Here is a 17,201-nt window from a genome sequence, read left to right as displayed (position 1 = left end):
ATGGGACTCTCAAATTGCACTCACGTTACAGGGAGGGCACTTCATAGCCCAGGAAAACCAGAAGCACTAGTTTTCACATCAACAATCAGTGCATCGCATCCCCAAGTTTTACACTGTAAAAAGGTGAGCAATCAGCAATGAGTTTTGTCTTGCTGGTGAAAATGTGTTAAATGTGTGTGGTAGCCTATAAAAATAGCTAGAGTCTTCCCTACTGGGCACCCACAGTGTGGCGATGTGAACCGGCAGATTCTCCCACTCAGGAGGTGAAGCTTATTTCCCTTCCCCTGGAATCTGGGTTAGTCATGGAACTTGCTTTGGCCAATGGAACAGCAACAGACAGGATACAAGCAGAAGCTCGGAAATGACTTACACACTGGTGCTTGCTCTCTTGCTGCACTTGGAAACCTGAAACCACCATGTGAATGAACCCAAGCTAGCTTACCACTGGAGGGGAGGTCCTGTGGATGAGAATGAGGCAGCCCAGCCGACCTGCCCACCGTCCACACACGAGTGAACCCCAGGGCACATCACCTAGACCTGGCCCCCAGCAGATGAGCCACCCACCTAAGCCCAGGCCAGGTAAAGAAGGCTATATGGGAGTCTCTTGTATTATTTTTGTAACTTTTTTGTGGATTTGAATTATTTAAAAATGAAGTTAGGCATTTTTAAAATATATTTTCTAAGAGGTAGCCATTAGCAATATTAAAAAAGAGGATTAATATTTTTCAAAATATAAGTGAAAGAAAAGCAAAGACAAGACAGCCCATAAAGGAAAACAGAGAATACAAATGAAACCACAAGGAGGAATACATAATTCGAATACTTGTTTCAACAATTGTTTTTCATCCATTTTATACATCTCCAAAAGCGAGGCAAACTTCCCTATCAAGAGCTAGCCCAATTTATACCCAATTACTTCCCTAACCTTCCAGCACATCTGCCAAAACAGATGGTTACTGCAACTATAGTTAGAGCCAGAGGCAACTGACTCAGGGCCTATCACGTGCCAATTCCTGTTCAACTGTTTTCGCATGCCGTTACTTGATCTTCAAAACCATCTTGTGAGATAGTTTTTAGCCCAGTTAATAAATGAAAACACTAAGGCTCAAAAAGATTAAAAAAAAACACTGCCCCCTGTTAAACAACTAGTGAGCAGGAGAAGACAGACAGAGACCCAGGGTAAGATTCTAAGACTTGTGCTCTCCTCGTTCTGAGAAGGCTCCAGGCCCATGGGTACCAGCTTTAACCAATCTACTGCTGACTTCACAAACCCGTGTGCCCCCGAGAAATCCAGTGGTGTCCCTGAAAGTTAACACTTCCCTTCAGCTAAAAGAAAACACACTACTTGCTCAACACTGCTAATTATCAGAGAAATGCAATTCAAAACTACAATGAGGTACCACCTCACACCAGTCAGAACGGCCATCATTAAAAAGTCCACAAATAACAAATGTTGGAGAGGGTGTGGAGAAAAGGGAACCCTCCTACACTGTTGGTGGGAATGTAAGTTGGTGCAGCCACTATGGAAGACATTATGGAGGTTCCTCAGAAAACTAAAAATAGAGATAGAGTTGCCATATGATCCAGCAATCCCACTCCTGGGCATATATCTAGACAAAACTCTAATTCAAAAAGATACGTGCACCCCTACATTCATAGCAGCACTATTCACAATAACCAAGACATGGAAATAACCTAAATGTCCATCGACAGATGAATGGATGAAGAAGATGTGGTACATATATACAATGGAATACTACTCAGCCATAGAAAAGAACGAAATAATGCCATGTGCAGCAACATGGATGCAACTAGAGATTACCATACTAAGTGAAGTTAAGTCAGAAAGACAAATACCATATGGTATCACCTATTTGTGGAATCTAAAATATGGCACAGGGCTTCCCGGGTGGTGCAATGGTTAAGAATCCACCTACCAATGCAGGGGACACGGGTTCAATCCCTGGTCCGGGAAGATCCCACATGCCGTGGAGCAACTAAGCCCGTGTGCCACAACTACCGAGCCTGCGCTCTAGAGTCCACGAGCCACAACTACTGAAGCCCGTGCACCTAGAACCCATGCTCCGCAACAAGAGAAGCCACTGCAATGAGAAGCCCGTGCACCACAACGAAGAGTAGCACCCGCTTGCTGCAACTAGAGCAAGCCCATGCGCAGCAACGAAGACCCAACCTACCCAAAAATAAATTTAAAAAAAAAAAGGGCACAGATGAACCTATCTATGAAACAGAAACAGGCTCACAGACAGAGAGAACAGACTTGTAGTTGCCAAGGTGGGAGTGGGGGGAGGGACAGACTGGGAGTTTGGGGATGCAGATGCAAACTATTATATTGATATACAGAATGGATAAACAACAAGGTCCTACTCTATAGCGCAGGGAACTATATCCAATATCCTGGGATAAACCATAATGGAAAAGAATATGAAAAAGAATGTATATATGTGTATAACTGAGTAACTTTGCTGTACAGCAGAAATTAATACAACATTATAAATCAACTATATTTCAATTAAAAAATAAATTTAAGAAAACACACTACATTCTGCAATCAGTGAACCACCTAAGGGTCTCCCCAAAGGAAAAAGGAAGCACAAATACTCTTTACAGTGTATTGACCTTACTTCTGAACACCTGGTGAGACAGACTCAGACAATAAAGCTGGAGTGACAACACTGGGTCAAGTAGAGCTGTCCCTGACATTTGGGCTGGTGGAGATGTAAATCCTAAGAATGACAACCTGGTTGATGATTCTAGACTAAACACGTAAGCAAGAACTTCAAAATGTAGAGGTAACAGCCATCACTGTGCTGAAGTGTTAGGAAGATCACACTTTAACCCCCTATACTTCCCACCCCTCCATCGCCCAAAGCTCACCTGTATTTGCACCTGTCCTTACCCTCCTTCCTGCCCTCTCAGAAGAATGGAGAGTGTTTCTCTTCCCTCAAAGGCTAGTTAACCTCAGTCCATGCTCTACATCCTCCCTTCCCTCTCCTCCAGCAACGATTTCCCTTGTTGCTAATTTCTTTCATCGTTTGCCACTGATTCTTTGCCTTCAATTTATTCTTTAAAATAACTTTCCCTTTCCCTTACCTGCCTTCCAAACCTCTCCCTTGAGTTACTCACCTCAAATATCCTTGAAAGTGTCTTCTTCACCTACATTAGACCAGGTAGATATGCCTTTTCCTCCCACTAGCTCTTTATCTATTTGACCAGCATCACTGTGCTAAAACCACCCGTCTCACTCCCCTCCTCTGCCTCCCAAAGGTAGCCGCTCTCAAGGATCTGGTGTGAACCCCTCTGGCCCATTTTAAAAGTACTTCTGTTACGTATATATGTAATCAGGAAAATACAGTACTTGGGGGGATTTGATTTTACACATTTGGTATCACACTCTGCAACTTAATTTTTAAAAACTCAACATTAAGTTTTTGAGCTCTCGCCAAAGTCGTTTCTAATTTTCTGCTACTAAAAACAGAAGCTGCAATGAACATCCTCCTTGTACATACATGTAGACCTTCTCGGGGGGACACACCCAACAATGGAACTGCAAATTCATATGGTACTGACAATCTTACTAGATAATTCCAGATCATTCCTTGCAATGGTCACACCAAGATCACCCCCACCAGTGGTGTAAGACCATTCCTTTTCCCCCGATATCCTTGTCCACACTTGATACTGTTAGACTGTTACATTTTTGCCAACTTGGTGGGAGTAAAACAGAATTTCATCTGATTACTACTTAAGTTCAATACCATTTTAATATGATACCCCGTTTCCTCTTTGAGCTGCCTGGTCATCTATCCTTTGCCCATTTTTCTACTGGACTTTCTAAAAAATAGTAGGTATTCTTTATATAGCCTGGATGCTAATCCTTTCTTTATATGTTACAATTATATGTTTCTATGCATACAGTTATCTTCCCTCAAACTTATATTAGTAATCAGTATTTTACAAAAGCAATACAGGTGATTCTCATGGGAAAACAGACTCAAGGAACATTGCTTCTCAAAAAATTTCAGAAAACTACTCTAAGTAGCAATGAAAAAAAAATGGTACATGTTATCATGCCGTACCTCCAACTGGCCTTATCTCAAATTAGCATGAAATCACAAATGTAAGAGGTTAAAAAAAAATCTCACTGTGTATTCATGTTACATTTCTTTAGTTTCTCTTCCAGTTCAGGTATATCTCGGAGATCTGCTCCAATGATGGCATATCTTGTTGAATCCAACATGTGCCCATCTGTAAATGTAAGAAGAGATTATAATTTCAAAAGAAATTGATCAAGAAGAGATTATAATTTCAGTGGATGTGACTTTTTCAAAACTAAAGTAAATGTACTGTTTTTCTCCATTATAAAAATGCATGCTCGGGCTTCCCTGATGGCGCAGTGGTTAAGAATCTGCCTGCCAATGCAGGGCACATGGGTTCGAGACTGGGTCCGGGAAGATCCCACATGCCACAGAGCAACTAAGCCCGTGTGCCACAACTACTGAGCCTGCACTCTAGAGCCCGCGAGCCACAACTACTGAGCCCACATACCACAACTACTGAAGTCCACACGCCTACAGCCCGTGCTCCGCAACAAGAGAAGCCACCGCAATGAGAAGCCCGTGCACCGCAACAAAGACTAGCCCCCACTCGATGCAATTAAAGAAAGCCCTCGCACAGCAACAAAGACCCAACACAGCCAAAAACAAATGAATGAATGAATGAATAAATAAATAAATTTATTAAAAAAATAAAAATAAAAATCCATGCTCATTATGGGAAAAAAAAATCAGGTAAGAGGAGGGTGAAAATTAACTAAAAATCATACCTTCCAAAGACAACTATTAGTGTTTTAGTGTATAACATTCTAGCCTTTTTTCTATGTGCTTAAACACCTATACACAACACGGACACATCCTCTCTCTCTCTCTCTCTCCCTCAAATGCACACACACACACACACATACACACACACCCTACACAAAAAAAGATAATGGGGTCACCCAATACTTGTTTTGAAAGCTTTTCCTATTTAACAATAGTATCATGGACATCATTCTCTATGATTTTACCATGCTCCACGGAGTAGATAAAACTTACTTAGCCAATTGCTCAATATTAGACAGGCAGTATTTCCAAGTTTACTCCATCTCAGGCACTGCAACGAACATCCTTGTATACATGTCACAAAGGACTTGTCTGTCCAGTTACACAGGTTATGATGAGAAGAATTAGGAGATCAAAGAGTAAGCCTATTTAAATATTGGTACCAATTGCTCTCTAAATATTTTGTCAATTTGTGAGCTATTATGTTTAAAAGAAAATAGTTTATGTACTAAAGTATTTACAAATAAAATATTTCCTTTAAAATATTCCACCAGAGGTTGGATGGAATGGTATGTATAGTAGTTCTCAAGCTTTGGCAGGCATCAGATTCGCCCAGAGGGCTTGTTAAAACAGACTGATCAGGGTCTGGCCCCTGAGTTTCTGATTCAGATTTTTCAAAAATAGAAATCTGTATTTCTAACAAGTTCCCAGATGGGGTTAGATGGGGTTGATGCTGTTGGCCTGGGACTACACTTTTAGAACCACCAGTACAGATGAAATGAGACTAGCAATAAAGTTAGGTGACGGGTACATGGAGGTTCACCAATCTAGTCACATTATTTTTGTGTAGGCCTGAAATTATTTTCAATGTAAACTCTCTATTTTTAAAAATAGATTATAATAAAAAAAGAAATTAAATTGCTTGATTATTTACCTGAAGCACTGTTCACACAACTTCCTCAAAGGTACAAACCACGGAAGAAGCTGGGACATTCTACAGCCATCCTACATCATTGCTAAGAACTCAGGTTCTCTCCTGAGAACCCACAGCAAACAGTGTGGGAAAGGCGAAACAGCATGTAAGCAGGTTCTCCCTTATTTTCTTGAGAACCCCATTCAGCTGGTTCAAATACACTTGGCCACACCCCATAAGCTACAAGAAATACCTCTTAGGAATCTGCTAGATGTCAGGAAACCACCAAAGGGCAAGGCTGGGAAACCCAGAGTCAGTCCCAGGCACCATAACACCTGAGTCCAGAAAAGAATATCAAAGATGTGAAGGCACTTGCTTGCCCTGCTGTGAAAACAAGCAGTGATTCCCAAATGCCTGTGTGCCTTCTTACAAATAACATATATATTCAAGATGAGTTTTTCCATCCCTGACCGCACACACACACAGACACACACACAAAGAGACCATCAGAATGTTGAATCATGTGGTTTCCTTGAACTGTGCAATTCACGGAAGACATGTCTTACTCAGAGACGTGGATCTAAAGGTAGCACACAAGACAAAAATGGCACATGGTTAAGATTACTCTTAAAAATTGAGCACAATGTACAGCAGAGCTGCAAGGGTCAATGACCTGGGGCACACCCAGCAGAGGCCCATCCGTGTGCCCTGGCAAGCTGGCATACTGCCTGGGAAGTGCTGGACGTGATGTCCCCAAGGTCCCATTAATGACAGAATCTGATGCTCTAATAACGCACACCACACCCCCATCATGAGCCCCACGCTCCTCTGAAGTCAGGGGCTACTCAAGCTGTGTAGAAACAGAAGGTCTATTATCCGCCCTTGAAGGATGCCTTACCTTCATTTCACAAGAAACAGAATGCATCTGGTAGAGGATACAGGCTCAGGGCAAGTTTCAAAGGAGTTTTACTATTCTGGGAAGATATGCCATTTTTATAAAATCTAACTCTAGCAAGAGACCATGGGAACAACAAAAAAACCTTGATACCTTTGGAATGCTTCTGAGACTGGGTGAGAAAAAGACCTTGCTCATCAAAACGAGACCCACAATCCCTTCCTTTTTTTCTATTTTCTACTTCCTAAGAGAAAAACGGGAGGGGATTAAAAGCTTTCTGTGTGATGCTCTTATAAGAACAACTTGCCCAATTCTGGAAAGCCAATTAACATTGATTGAAAACCTCCGAACTGCTACTAGTAGTTTCTTCTGTGATCAATCTTTAGAGGATTGACTTCTAAGAGGATTTAAGAGGGAGAACCCCTGAAAACATTACACCATGATGGGTTTTTAAAAAATTAAGAACCCATTTGTACATGGCCAGAATGAAGAGACAAGTATGAAAATCCGATTCCTCAGGCTTGGTCATCATTTCATTCAAGCAGCAGTTCTCAACCAGGGCAACTTTGTCCCTAGGGAACATCTGGCAGTGCCTGGAGACATTTTTGGTTGTCGCAACTGGGGCATGCTAGTGGCATCTAATAGGCAGAGGTTAGGGATGTTGCTAAACATTATAAACTGTGCAGGGCAGCCCCACAACAGGGAATTATCCGGCCCCAGGTGTCAGGAGGGCTGAGGTTAAGAAACCCTGCGTTAAACTTACACACAAAAATTCAAAGATCATTAGTCGACGTTAAAGTTTTAAAATCCTTAAATAGGCCTAATTATTCTTGGATAGGGACAACTTAACATGCCGTAGCTTTTATCCAGGACATGGTTCCCAAGATGAAAACTCTCTTTGGAATACACCTGCAGAGGAATGGGATTTGGTCTCAAACAGCCCTGTCAGCAAATGTCTACTCTGCCAGTTCCTGGTCATAGGACATGCCGCTCACGCCTACTTTTAAGTATAAAATGCATACAGTGGCAACCTCATACAGTTATGGCTAAGATTAAGGGCGATGTCAAAGTGCTGAGCTCCATGGATCCCAAACTGTACTGAGGTGCCCTGGGGCGGCACAACCAACTCACAAGGGCAGAACAGGATGTTTTAAATTTTTGAGGGAAACCCAGAGATGCTCAACATGCACCAGACACAAGCAGACCACCAGCTCAAGGCAGTCACCGTTTCCACAGGAGACTTCTCTGCACTCCTTTTAATGACACCGTATCTCTGCAAAGCTGATTTCTCAGGTGTGACTGTGATGAAAAAGCCACTACTGCTCAAACATCATTTGCAGTACTGCAAGAGGAACAGGTGGTAGTGTCCAATCTGGCTCCCAGGTGAGGTCATAAAGGGCCCGACAGGAGCACATATCCCATTAGAAGTAACTATGGTTATTTAAGAATGAAATTAAGAGAGTATTTGTTCTTGGAATGTAAGTGGCTTTTTTTTCAAATGACCAAGAAGTTGTTAGGACATAAATACTTACAATGCTTGAACCCAACTTATTAATAAACAGAAATGCTGATATGTTTTTTAACCTAGAGTCATCATGAAAAATTTACTGAGGCACTTAGTAAAGGAAAGTGGGCATACACTCCTTGGCCTAACTCAATGGTGGTACATCGTGGAGGTCTTCTGTGAAGACCAGACCACAGATGATTAAATCCAGGCAGGTGCTGAGAAGCTCCACCCAGATGAACCCAACCCAAACTGCCAAGCTGCAGGATTGTGAGCTAAACAGACGGCTGTTATTTTAAGCCACATGCTTTGCAGTGGTTGGTTACAGAGCAAAAGCTCATATAGGCTTTAATTATCTGCCTCATTAAGCTCACACCTATGAAAGGCAGGAGGAAGTGGAAGATTTACACACTGTAACACGGTAGTTAAACACACACACACATACACACACACAGAATCCACAGGGCATACAAGTCATGATCTCTTCCATCACCTCCAAGTCAGCATTTCAAGAGAGATGTGTTCCTATGTGCTACTGACCTGTAGTGAGTCCCATCAATCCCATTCATTATATGTCTTCAAAGACAGACTTATTATTAGGATTGCGAAGTGTTCTTTTAGGTCCACAGATTTTCCTAGAACATTTTAGTTTAAAAATTAAAAAGCTGGGATTGACATGTACACACTGCTATATTTAAAAAGGATAACCAACGGGGACCTACTGTATAGCACAGGGAACTCTGCTCAATGTTGTGTGGCAGCCTGGATGGGAGGGGAGTCTGGGGGAGAACGGATGCATGGATATGTATGGCTGAGTCGCTTTGCTGTGCGCCTGAAACCATCACAACGTTGTTAATCGGCTATGCTCCAATATAAAATAAAAAGTTTAAAAAATTAAAATTAAAAAAAAAAAAGTGTTGTAAAATAAAGACAGCCTCAGGTGGATTTCTGGACCACACAGAAGTTTTGCTTGTTTGTCTATCCATCTGTCCACCCAGGAATACTTACTGAGCTCTCATTATGTCCTGGGCACTGAGTCCTGGGAAGAAACTGATGAACAAAAAGGCACGGTCCTGCCCCCATGGGGCCTGCAATCCAGCAGGGAAGATGAGGAGTGGACAAGTGTGGGGAACACTACAAAGGGGGGTGCAGTCTTTTGGGAGTGCGTAACAGGGTCCCACCTCCCTTAGAAGAGAGTCCACACTACTTGGCCTGGCCGAGGAGATCCTGCATGATGCAGCCCCTGACGCCTTCTTCAGCTTCATCTTGAGCCATGCACCCCTCCCCACTGCCAGTTCTTTTCGGCTTCCTCGCACGCTCCTTCTTTCCCTAAGCTTGCCTTGTGTGAGACAATCTTCCCCCTAGAGAGTTTCTCCTTCTTACGGCTCAGCTGAAATACCTGACACCACTCTGCAATGCTTCGATTTGTTTGCTCTTCTTACTTTATACTCAACCAGTTCCACATAGGAGTTGAGATGGATTACAAAGACACAAACATTCATTCATTCAAGCATTCAGGTATGTATTTATTCCATCAATAATCTCTGTGTGCCAGGCACTGTTCTAGGTGCTGGGGATATAGCAATGAACAAGACAGGAGAGGTCCCTGTGCTCCCGAGGCTTATCCCCTCAAGGAGGGAGAGACGGTGAATCATTAAACAAATGAAGAATCAAGATAGCATCAGAGTATTAAGAGCGATGAAGAAAATTTAAAAGAGGATGAGAGAAAACTATGCCTAGAGTAGGAGGTGGCAGCTGAAATGAGACATGGGTGATGAGATGGAGCCCATTAAGCAAAATTAGGGGGAAAGAGTTCCAGGCCAAAGGAAGAGGAAAGGTTTGAAGGTGAGAGCAAGCTTGGCACATTCAGTGGACAGCAGGAGAGCAGTGTGGTGAGATCATAGTTACTGTAGTCGAAAATAAAATCGGGGGACTTCCCTGGTGGTGCAGTGATTAAGAATCTGCCTTCCAACGCAGGGGACACAGGTTCGATCCCTGGTCAGGGAATTAAGATCCCACATGCCGTGGGGCAACTAATCCCGTGTGCTCTAGAGCCTGCGTCACAACTAGAGAGCCCGCGTGCCAAAACTAGAGAGCCCGCGTGCCACAACTGGAGAACCCATGCGCTCTGGAGCCCACACCACAACTAGAGAGAAGCCTGCGCACCACAGTGAAGAGCCCATGCACCACAACTAAAGATCCCGTGTGCCGCAACTAAGACCCAACGCAGCCAAATAAATAAATAATAAATAAAAATAAATATTAAAAAAAAGGAAAGAAAATCAGGAGGCATCCAGACACCCAATTAACCATGTAGATTTCAGCACTAGAAAGATTTAAGCAGGAAAGTAATAGAATCTGACTTACTTTTTAAGAACTCATCCTGACTTACTTTTCGTTGTGTGCTCATTTACTACTTTTAATTTCTTACCCTGTGCATACTTCAGCTTAAGAAAACATCTATCATCAATTCTAAGATGCATATATTTTTCACATTTTAACATTTCTGAAATCAGGATGCATCTAACAGTCGATAATGTATCAGTTTTATTTGTCAGCACTTTTTCTTTCCTATTGATAAATAAATAGTGGTGATTCTTACAATCAGAGCCCCAGGGGTTTGATGAAAAAGGGTAATTTTTAAACGAAATTTTTGTCAGTTTTATTATCATCTATCACTTTTCTCAGATTTTCATTCACGTTTTTATTTATTTTTATTCAGATTCCTTTCTCAGTATGATGGCAAGATCAAAAACTATTGATATAAAGGACAAGATTGGAAAATTTACCCACATAAGACACAAACACAGATTTAAAACAACAAGCAAAAGACTAAGAAAAAAATATACAATAAAAAAAGTTGACAAGAGACTTGCCTGGTGGTGCAGTGGATAAGACTCCACGCTCCCAACGCAGGGGGCCCGGGTTTGATCCCTGGTCAGGGAACTAGATCCCACATACATGCCGCAACTAATAGTTCACATGCCACAACTAAGGAGCCCATGAGCCACAACTAAGGAGCCTGCCTGCTGTAATTAAGGAGCCCTGGAGCTGCAACTAAGGAGCCCAGGTGCTGCAACTGAGGACCCGGCGAGCTGCAACTAAGGAGTCTGTGAGCTGCAACTAAGGGAGCCCGCCTGCTGCAACTAAGACCCGGTGCAACCAAATAAATATAAATATATAAATATTTTTTTTAAAAAGTTGACAAGAGGCTTTTATCAAAGAACATATCTGTATGTTATAACGGGTTCCTATAAATTGAAAAAAAAAAAAAAAGGCGGGGGGGAAACAATGCAACTGAAGAAAAAAATGGGCAAAGGAAATGAAGAGGCAATTTACAAAGAAATTCCTAAAGGCCAATAAAACTACAGAAAGATACTCCATCTCACTAGCATTCAAAGTTATATAAAATTTTAAAACAATGCGACATTGTTACAGCCCATCAGATTGGTAGAAATTTTTAAAAATGATAATATCCAGCGTTAGTGAGGGTGTAGAGAAAGAGAATCCTCATCTACTCTTAATGAAAACATAAATTAATAGAAAAGGTCTTGAAGATCAGTTTGGTAGTAGCTATTAAAATTCACAATGTACAATTCTTTGAGATAGCAATTCCTGCAAATACGCACATATATATGTGTTTTCTACAACACTGTTGAATATAGAAATATAAAAAGGCAGCAATCTAAATGATCATCAGTAGGGAAAAGATTAAATAAAACGGAATTTCCGTGCAGAGGAGTACTATAAAGCCATTAGAAATATTGAGGTAGATTTATATATTCTGACATGAAAAGACAGCCATGATTTACTAGGACGTGAAAAGAGCAAGTCACAAAACAGTATGTATAAATTATTTATTTTATTAAAATTACATATAAACCTATATTTATATATAGAAGTATAGATCCATTCGTTCAACAAATATGTTACACGACAACATATATTTATTCAATGTGTATATACATTCATTCAACAAAAACTTATTGAGTCTTTTATGTGCCACACACTGGATTATATCTGTGTGTGTACTTTAGTATGCATAATATTTACCTTTCTCTGGGTATACTGTTCATCTGCAGTAGAAAATACTCTGAACACTGGTTATCCTGGGTGGGAGGAGGGATTATGGAAAGTCTTTACTTTCTACTTCATATATTTCTACACTGATGGATCAAAGTCCTAGCAAAGTACTAGCACATTCATTGCAGATAATCATTCTGACACCAAATACATAGAAAATTACGGTAGCAAAACTGTACAGAAAGCAAATAGGCCAGCAAATGGCAAAACCTGAACAGCTTCTACTTACAACTTGTATAAGGGAAACAAAGGATGGGGGAGGTATCATTTTCTGTGGAAATGTTATTGGGAATCTGACCACCAGGAGGATGACTAAAGCACTGTTGTTGTGTAAAACAGGAGGCGTATCTAACCGTCTGATGTCTGCTGTGCTATCTGTGTCGACCATCCGAGAAGGCCATCCTCTCTAAGCATGTTTTCTGACCCAAATTATTAATAAGGCCCTGGAACCTCTCTGTCAGATACAGACTGAAAACAATGCAAGATGCTGGAAGAGTTGTACCATAATTCGAAAGGCTTAGAAATGAGGAAAGTGGTGTTGTAAACATTCATAATTAAAACTTGAGGGGAAAAACTGACTGCAGGGGCCAAGGAGGTGACATAAACCAGGAAGCAGGTCAGGTGTAAGACAAGAGGGAGTGGTGGGGTCAGAACTGGAGAAGACACGACCCTTCTAAATGAAGCGGCCGCGCTTCCCTGGTGGCGCAGTGGTTGAGAGTCTGCCTGCCAATGCAGGGGACACGGGTTCGAGCCCTGGTCTGGGAAGATCCCACATGCCGCGGAGCAACTGGGCCCGTGAGCCACAACTGCTGAGCCTGCGCGTCTGGAGCCTGTGCTCCGCAACAAGAGAGGCCGCGATAGTGAGAGGCCCGCGCACCGCGATGAAGAGTGGCCCCCACTTGCCACAACTAGAGAAAGCCCTCGCACAGAAACGAAGACCCAACACAGCCAAAATTAAATAAATAAATTAAATGAAGCGGCCGCTGCTCAACGACTGCCATGTAGGAGCTAGATGTGATTTTTCCAAGCAAAACTGAAAATCAAGACTTTCATGAAAAATCTCCCATTTCTGAAATGTTCGCAACTAATTTAAATTCTTTTTAAACAGTGGGGACCTATGGACATCTAAGAAGAGTCATATCAAAAACTGTTTTAAATTCCTTCATAGTATCTGTGGTGGAAGTGAAAATATATCAGCAGAAGGATACGTGTATTCGTGCACGCACACACACACACACACACACACACACACACCATCTTTAAAAAGAAAAGGGGAAAAAGAGCAAAAATTGTTATACAGCCCAAGTTGTATTACTTAGGTTAAGGATACTTGCCCATTTGAAGTGTGTCCTCTGAATGTAAGTCTAAAATGGGTTTTGATAGGAGAGGTTTCAATCTGTAGAAGATGAGAAAAAGAAAGGTGAGTCAAGCAGCTCATTTACTGCTAAAATGAAGACAGACACTACAGACATGGCAAATAGGTATCACTACTATTCAAAGGAAGGGCCATGCCAAAGGGTCATCTGTTTAATCACATTTGACCCTAGGCACATACAGTAAAAGTCCAGGGGATACAAGTCAGTTAGGTCAGCTAAGCTTTACACGGAGAATCTGATATCAAATCACAAACTGATCATGACATACTTACTTAGAAACAGCTACAGACAGGCTAGCAAGAATTTTCCAAATATTCCAGTGTTTTTAGTAACATTTATGTGACAACTCTCCCAATCAAAAATATGTGAAAAAACAGGGAATTCCCTGGTGGTCCAGTGGTTAGGACTCTGTGCTTCCAATGCAGGGGACGTGGGTTCGATCCCTGGTCGGGGAACTAAGATCCCACAGGCCGAGCCCAAAATAACTGATTAACTTCAGCCTCCCATTCATTCATTCAAAAAATATTTACTACACATCTATTCTGGGCCAGGCACCTTTCTATACCCTGGCAATAAAGAAGTAAGCAAAATGCACATAAAAATTCAGATTAATACACAACACTGTTAATCAACTACAATCCAATATAAAAATTTTTTTAATTCAGATTATTAATCTACTCTAGGTCATTTTTTTAAATGTTCAGAGAAATTACACGAACGGATAGAAGAGTGACAAAGGAGGGTATATTTCATGTTGAAGACTGCACGATATGTTGGAATGAGGGTCCTGGGGGCAAGAAAGAGGGAGGAGGGGATGAAAGGAAAGCAGTGCCCTAAAATGAGGTCTCCTGCCTTCAGACCTGCCGTCTACCAGGATCTGGTTCTGAATCTCACCAGGCTCTTGCTTCCGGCCAAAGCCACACTTACTTGATGCTGTGCAGCTTTCTCGTGACTATCATTGGAAAGTCGATTTCAAAATATTTACTTGGTAGAAGATCTTCATCCTGAGAAAAAACACACAGTAATCTTTCTATAATTATTTATTACTCATACATTTACCTATCATCTTCATGTACCAAGTGCTAGGGCTTGAAGAGCAGTGGGGTACTTACAGATTTAAAATCAGGGGAATGATATGGTAAGAAACGTACTTTTCAGGTTACTTGGTCTTGGCATAAAGAACAAATGGAGGGAAAAAGGAGATTATTGTAGCTGTCCAGGAGACAAGTGATGGGGAGCCTGAATCAGGGGAATGGTCCCTGGGATGTTAAGAGGTAGACGGGAAGCAGGACATAAGAGTGTTTCTCAAAAAAGCAGCTTGATGTGCTCCGCAACCAGAGAAGCCACTGTGATGAGAAGCCCGCGCACCGCAACGAAGAGTAGCCCCCACCCCACCTCAACTAGAGAAAGCCCGCGCGCAGCAACGAAGACCCAACGCAGCCAAAAATTAATTAATTAATTAAAAAAAAAAAAAGCAGCTTGAGACCTATTAGACAGGGTCAAGAAACCAATGTGGTGGGTTGTGACCAGCAGTTTGGGGATGAAATAGAATAAAGTAGCAAATATCAGAAAGCATCACGTGGAATGAGGGATACATTTAGTTGTTTCTGTGATAGTGGGGAATAGTGGGGTGGGGTGGTAAACAGCAGGCACTCTGGAGCCTGGGGGGACAAGGTTCAAATCCCAGCTCCACCATTTGTTTGCTGTGAGGCCTTGGGAAAGTCACTAAACTCCCTGGGCCAAGGTTTCCTCATTTGAAAAGTAGAGAGAATAAAACCTCACAGGGCTGTTGGGGTTAATGAGGAAATACGTGAGTGACACTCAGAATAGGGCCGCCCTTAGTAAGTACCATGTGTGTGCCCTTATTATTTACAGACATAGGTACATAGATGTGAGTCCTGGCTAGGGATGTACAGTTATTTTTTTACTGTGGCTGCAGTTTTAAAAAGTGTGAAACACACACACACAGCCCTGCTTCCCCCTTGCGCTTTTCCTAGCTTAGTCGGTGGCTACACCCCCATCCAGTCACCTACTGGTCGTGCTAGAATTCCCCAGCTCCTCCTCCCTGTCCAATCAATCACTCAGCCCCGAATGTACACAAATGTCAGATCACTATGTAATAGATACTATGAAACTAACATAGTATTATATGTCAAATCATATGATATCGCTTATATGTGGAATCTAAAAAAAATGATACAAATGCACTTATGTACAAAACAGAAATAGACCCACAGACGGAGAAAACAAACGTATGGTTACCAAAGGGGAAAGGGGGGAGGGATAAATTAGGAGTTTGGGATTAACATACACACTACTATATATAAAATAGATAACAAACAAGGACCTACTGTATAGCACAGGGAACTCTACTCAATATTTTGTAATAACCTATAAGGGAAAAGAATCTGGAAAAGAATAGATATCTATATCTATATCTGTATCTATCTATACATATAACTGAATCACTTTGCTGTACACCTGAAACTGACACAACATTGTAAATCAACTATACTTCAATTTAAAAAAATTATATCAAGTATTGATATATTTCAATTAAAAAAAAAATCCCTCAGCCCTGCTGACTATTCTTGAATGCATCCTCTCCTCCTCAGCTCTATCACCAGCTGTGAAGACTAAAACGACACCCCTTTCTGCCTGCAATAGCTCTTCACACCCCTAAGACTTAGCAAGAAACAAGGCGCTCCACAACCTGCTTCTCTTTTAATACCCTCATGCCCACCTGCACTTATATCCCAGAAACAGAGAGCTACTTATTTAAAAAAAAAAATTAAAAAAGAGGAAAGAAAAAGAAAGTTGCTGATATCCAGAACCTGGTGGTGGCTTCTTTGGTGTAGGATGGGATAAAGAAAAAGGAGGGGTAAGGATGTTTCCCTGTTTCTGATGAGCAACCTGGCAGGTAAGAGCACCATTTACACAGACAATAACTAGAGAGGAGGGACAGGTCGGGAGGGGCAGCAGATCCCCCCGAGGACAGAGTGATGGGGGCAGAAATCATGAGGAAGCAGTTCCTGGTAGGAAGGTGACCTCTAAGGGCAAGTAACAGAATTGGGAGATCCACCCACATGGAAAATGGTCCTCAGTTAAAATTTCAGGGGATCTGGTCTGGGGGAAGGAGGGGAAGGACAGAGAAGGAAGGAGGAAGAGAAAAAGAAAAACAAAACAAAGGGACAAGACGGTTTCCTGACATCAGAGGAGACCTGGACTCACCCACCTTCAGCTGTTCACTCTTGGAATTGCAACACATACCTACTACCTGACTGCAGAGCAGGGCTATGTAAAAGCTATCTGAAGATATTCGGAGGATGTGTTTAAAGGATACACAGAAATAACTTTCTCTAAGAAATGCTACAACACCTTTCAAGAACTTTACTCACAAGGTATAGAGTGTTAAGAACAGTCTAAAGTTCCAGAAGACCACGAGGACAATCAAAAGCAAATAAATGAAGGACAGCACAGTGTCCCACATCTCACACAGGACGTCTTTTTTTTTTTAACATCTTTATTGGAGTATAATTGCTTTACAATGGTGTGTTAGTTTCTGCATCATAACAAAGTGAATCAGCTG

At 41.7% G+C, this 17,201-nt stretch overlaps 1 protein-coding gene and 1 long non-coding RNA gene across 5 annotated transcripts in view; one reads left to right on the top strand and one right to left on the bottom strand.

Annotated features, from left to right (window-relative positions):
* Window positions 1–17,201, top strand: part of LOC309645687 — a 702,435-nt gene that overhangs the window by 173,716 nt on the left and 511,518 nt on the right. The gene's annotated exons all lie outside the window — the stretch shown is intronic.
* The window catches only part of LCMT1 (leucine carboxyl methyltransferase 1), a 55,438-nt gene that overhangs the window by 11,737 nt on the left and 26,500 nt on the right, over window positions 1–17,201 (bottom strand). For all 4 annotated transcript variants that reach the window (XM_082431111.1, XM_082431108.1, XM_082431109.1 and 1 more), the window contains exons 4-6: window positions 14,540–14,616; window positions 13,571–13,632; window positions 4,164–4,266 (exon numbers count right to left, since the gene is read on the bottom strand). In XM_082431111.1, the coding sequence (XP_082287237.1) occupies window positions 4,164–4,266; window positions 13,571–13,632; window positions 14,540–14,616 (242 nt within the window). The remainder of the gene's footprint in view (window positions 1–4,163; window positions 4,267–13,570; window positions 13,633–14,539; window positions 14,617–17,201) is intronic.

Source organism: Balaenoptera physalus, assembly GCF_965194825.1.
Source record: "Balaenoptera physalus genome assembly, chromosome: 16".
Lineage (NCBI taxonomy): Eukaryota > Metazoa > Chordata > Mammalia > Artiodactyla > Balaenopteridae > Balaenoptera > Balaenoptera physalus.
This window is presented reverse-complemented; position numbering and strand designations above follow the sequence as displayed.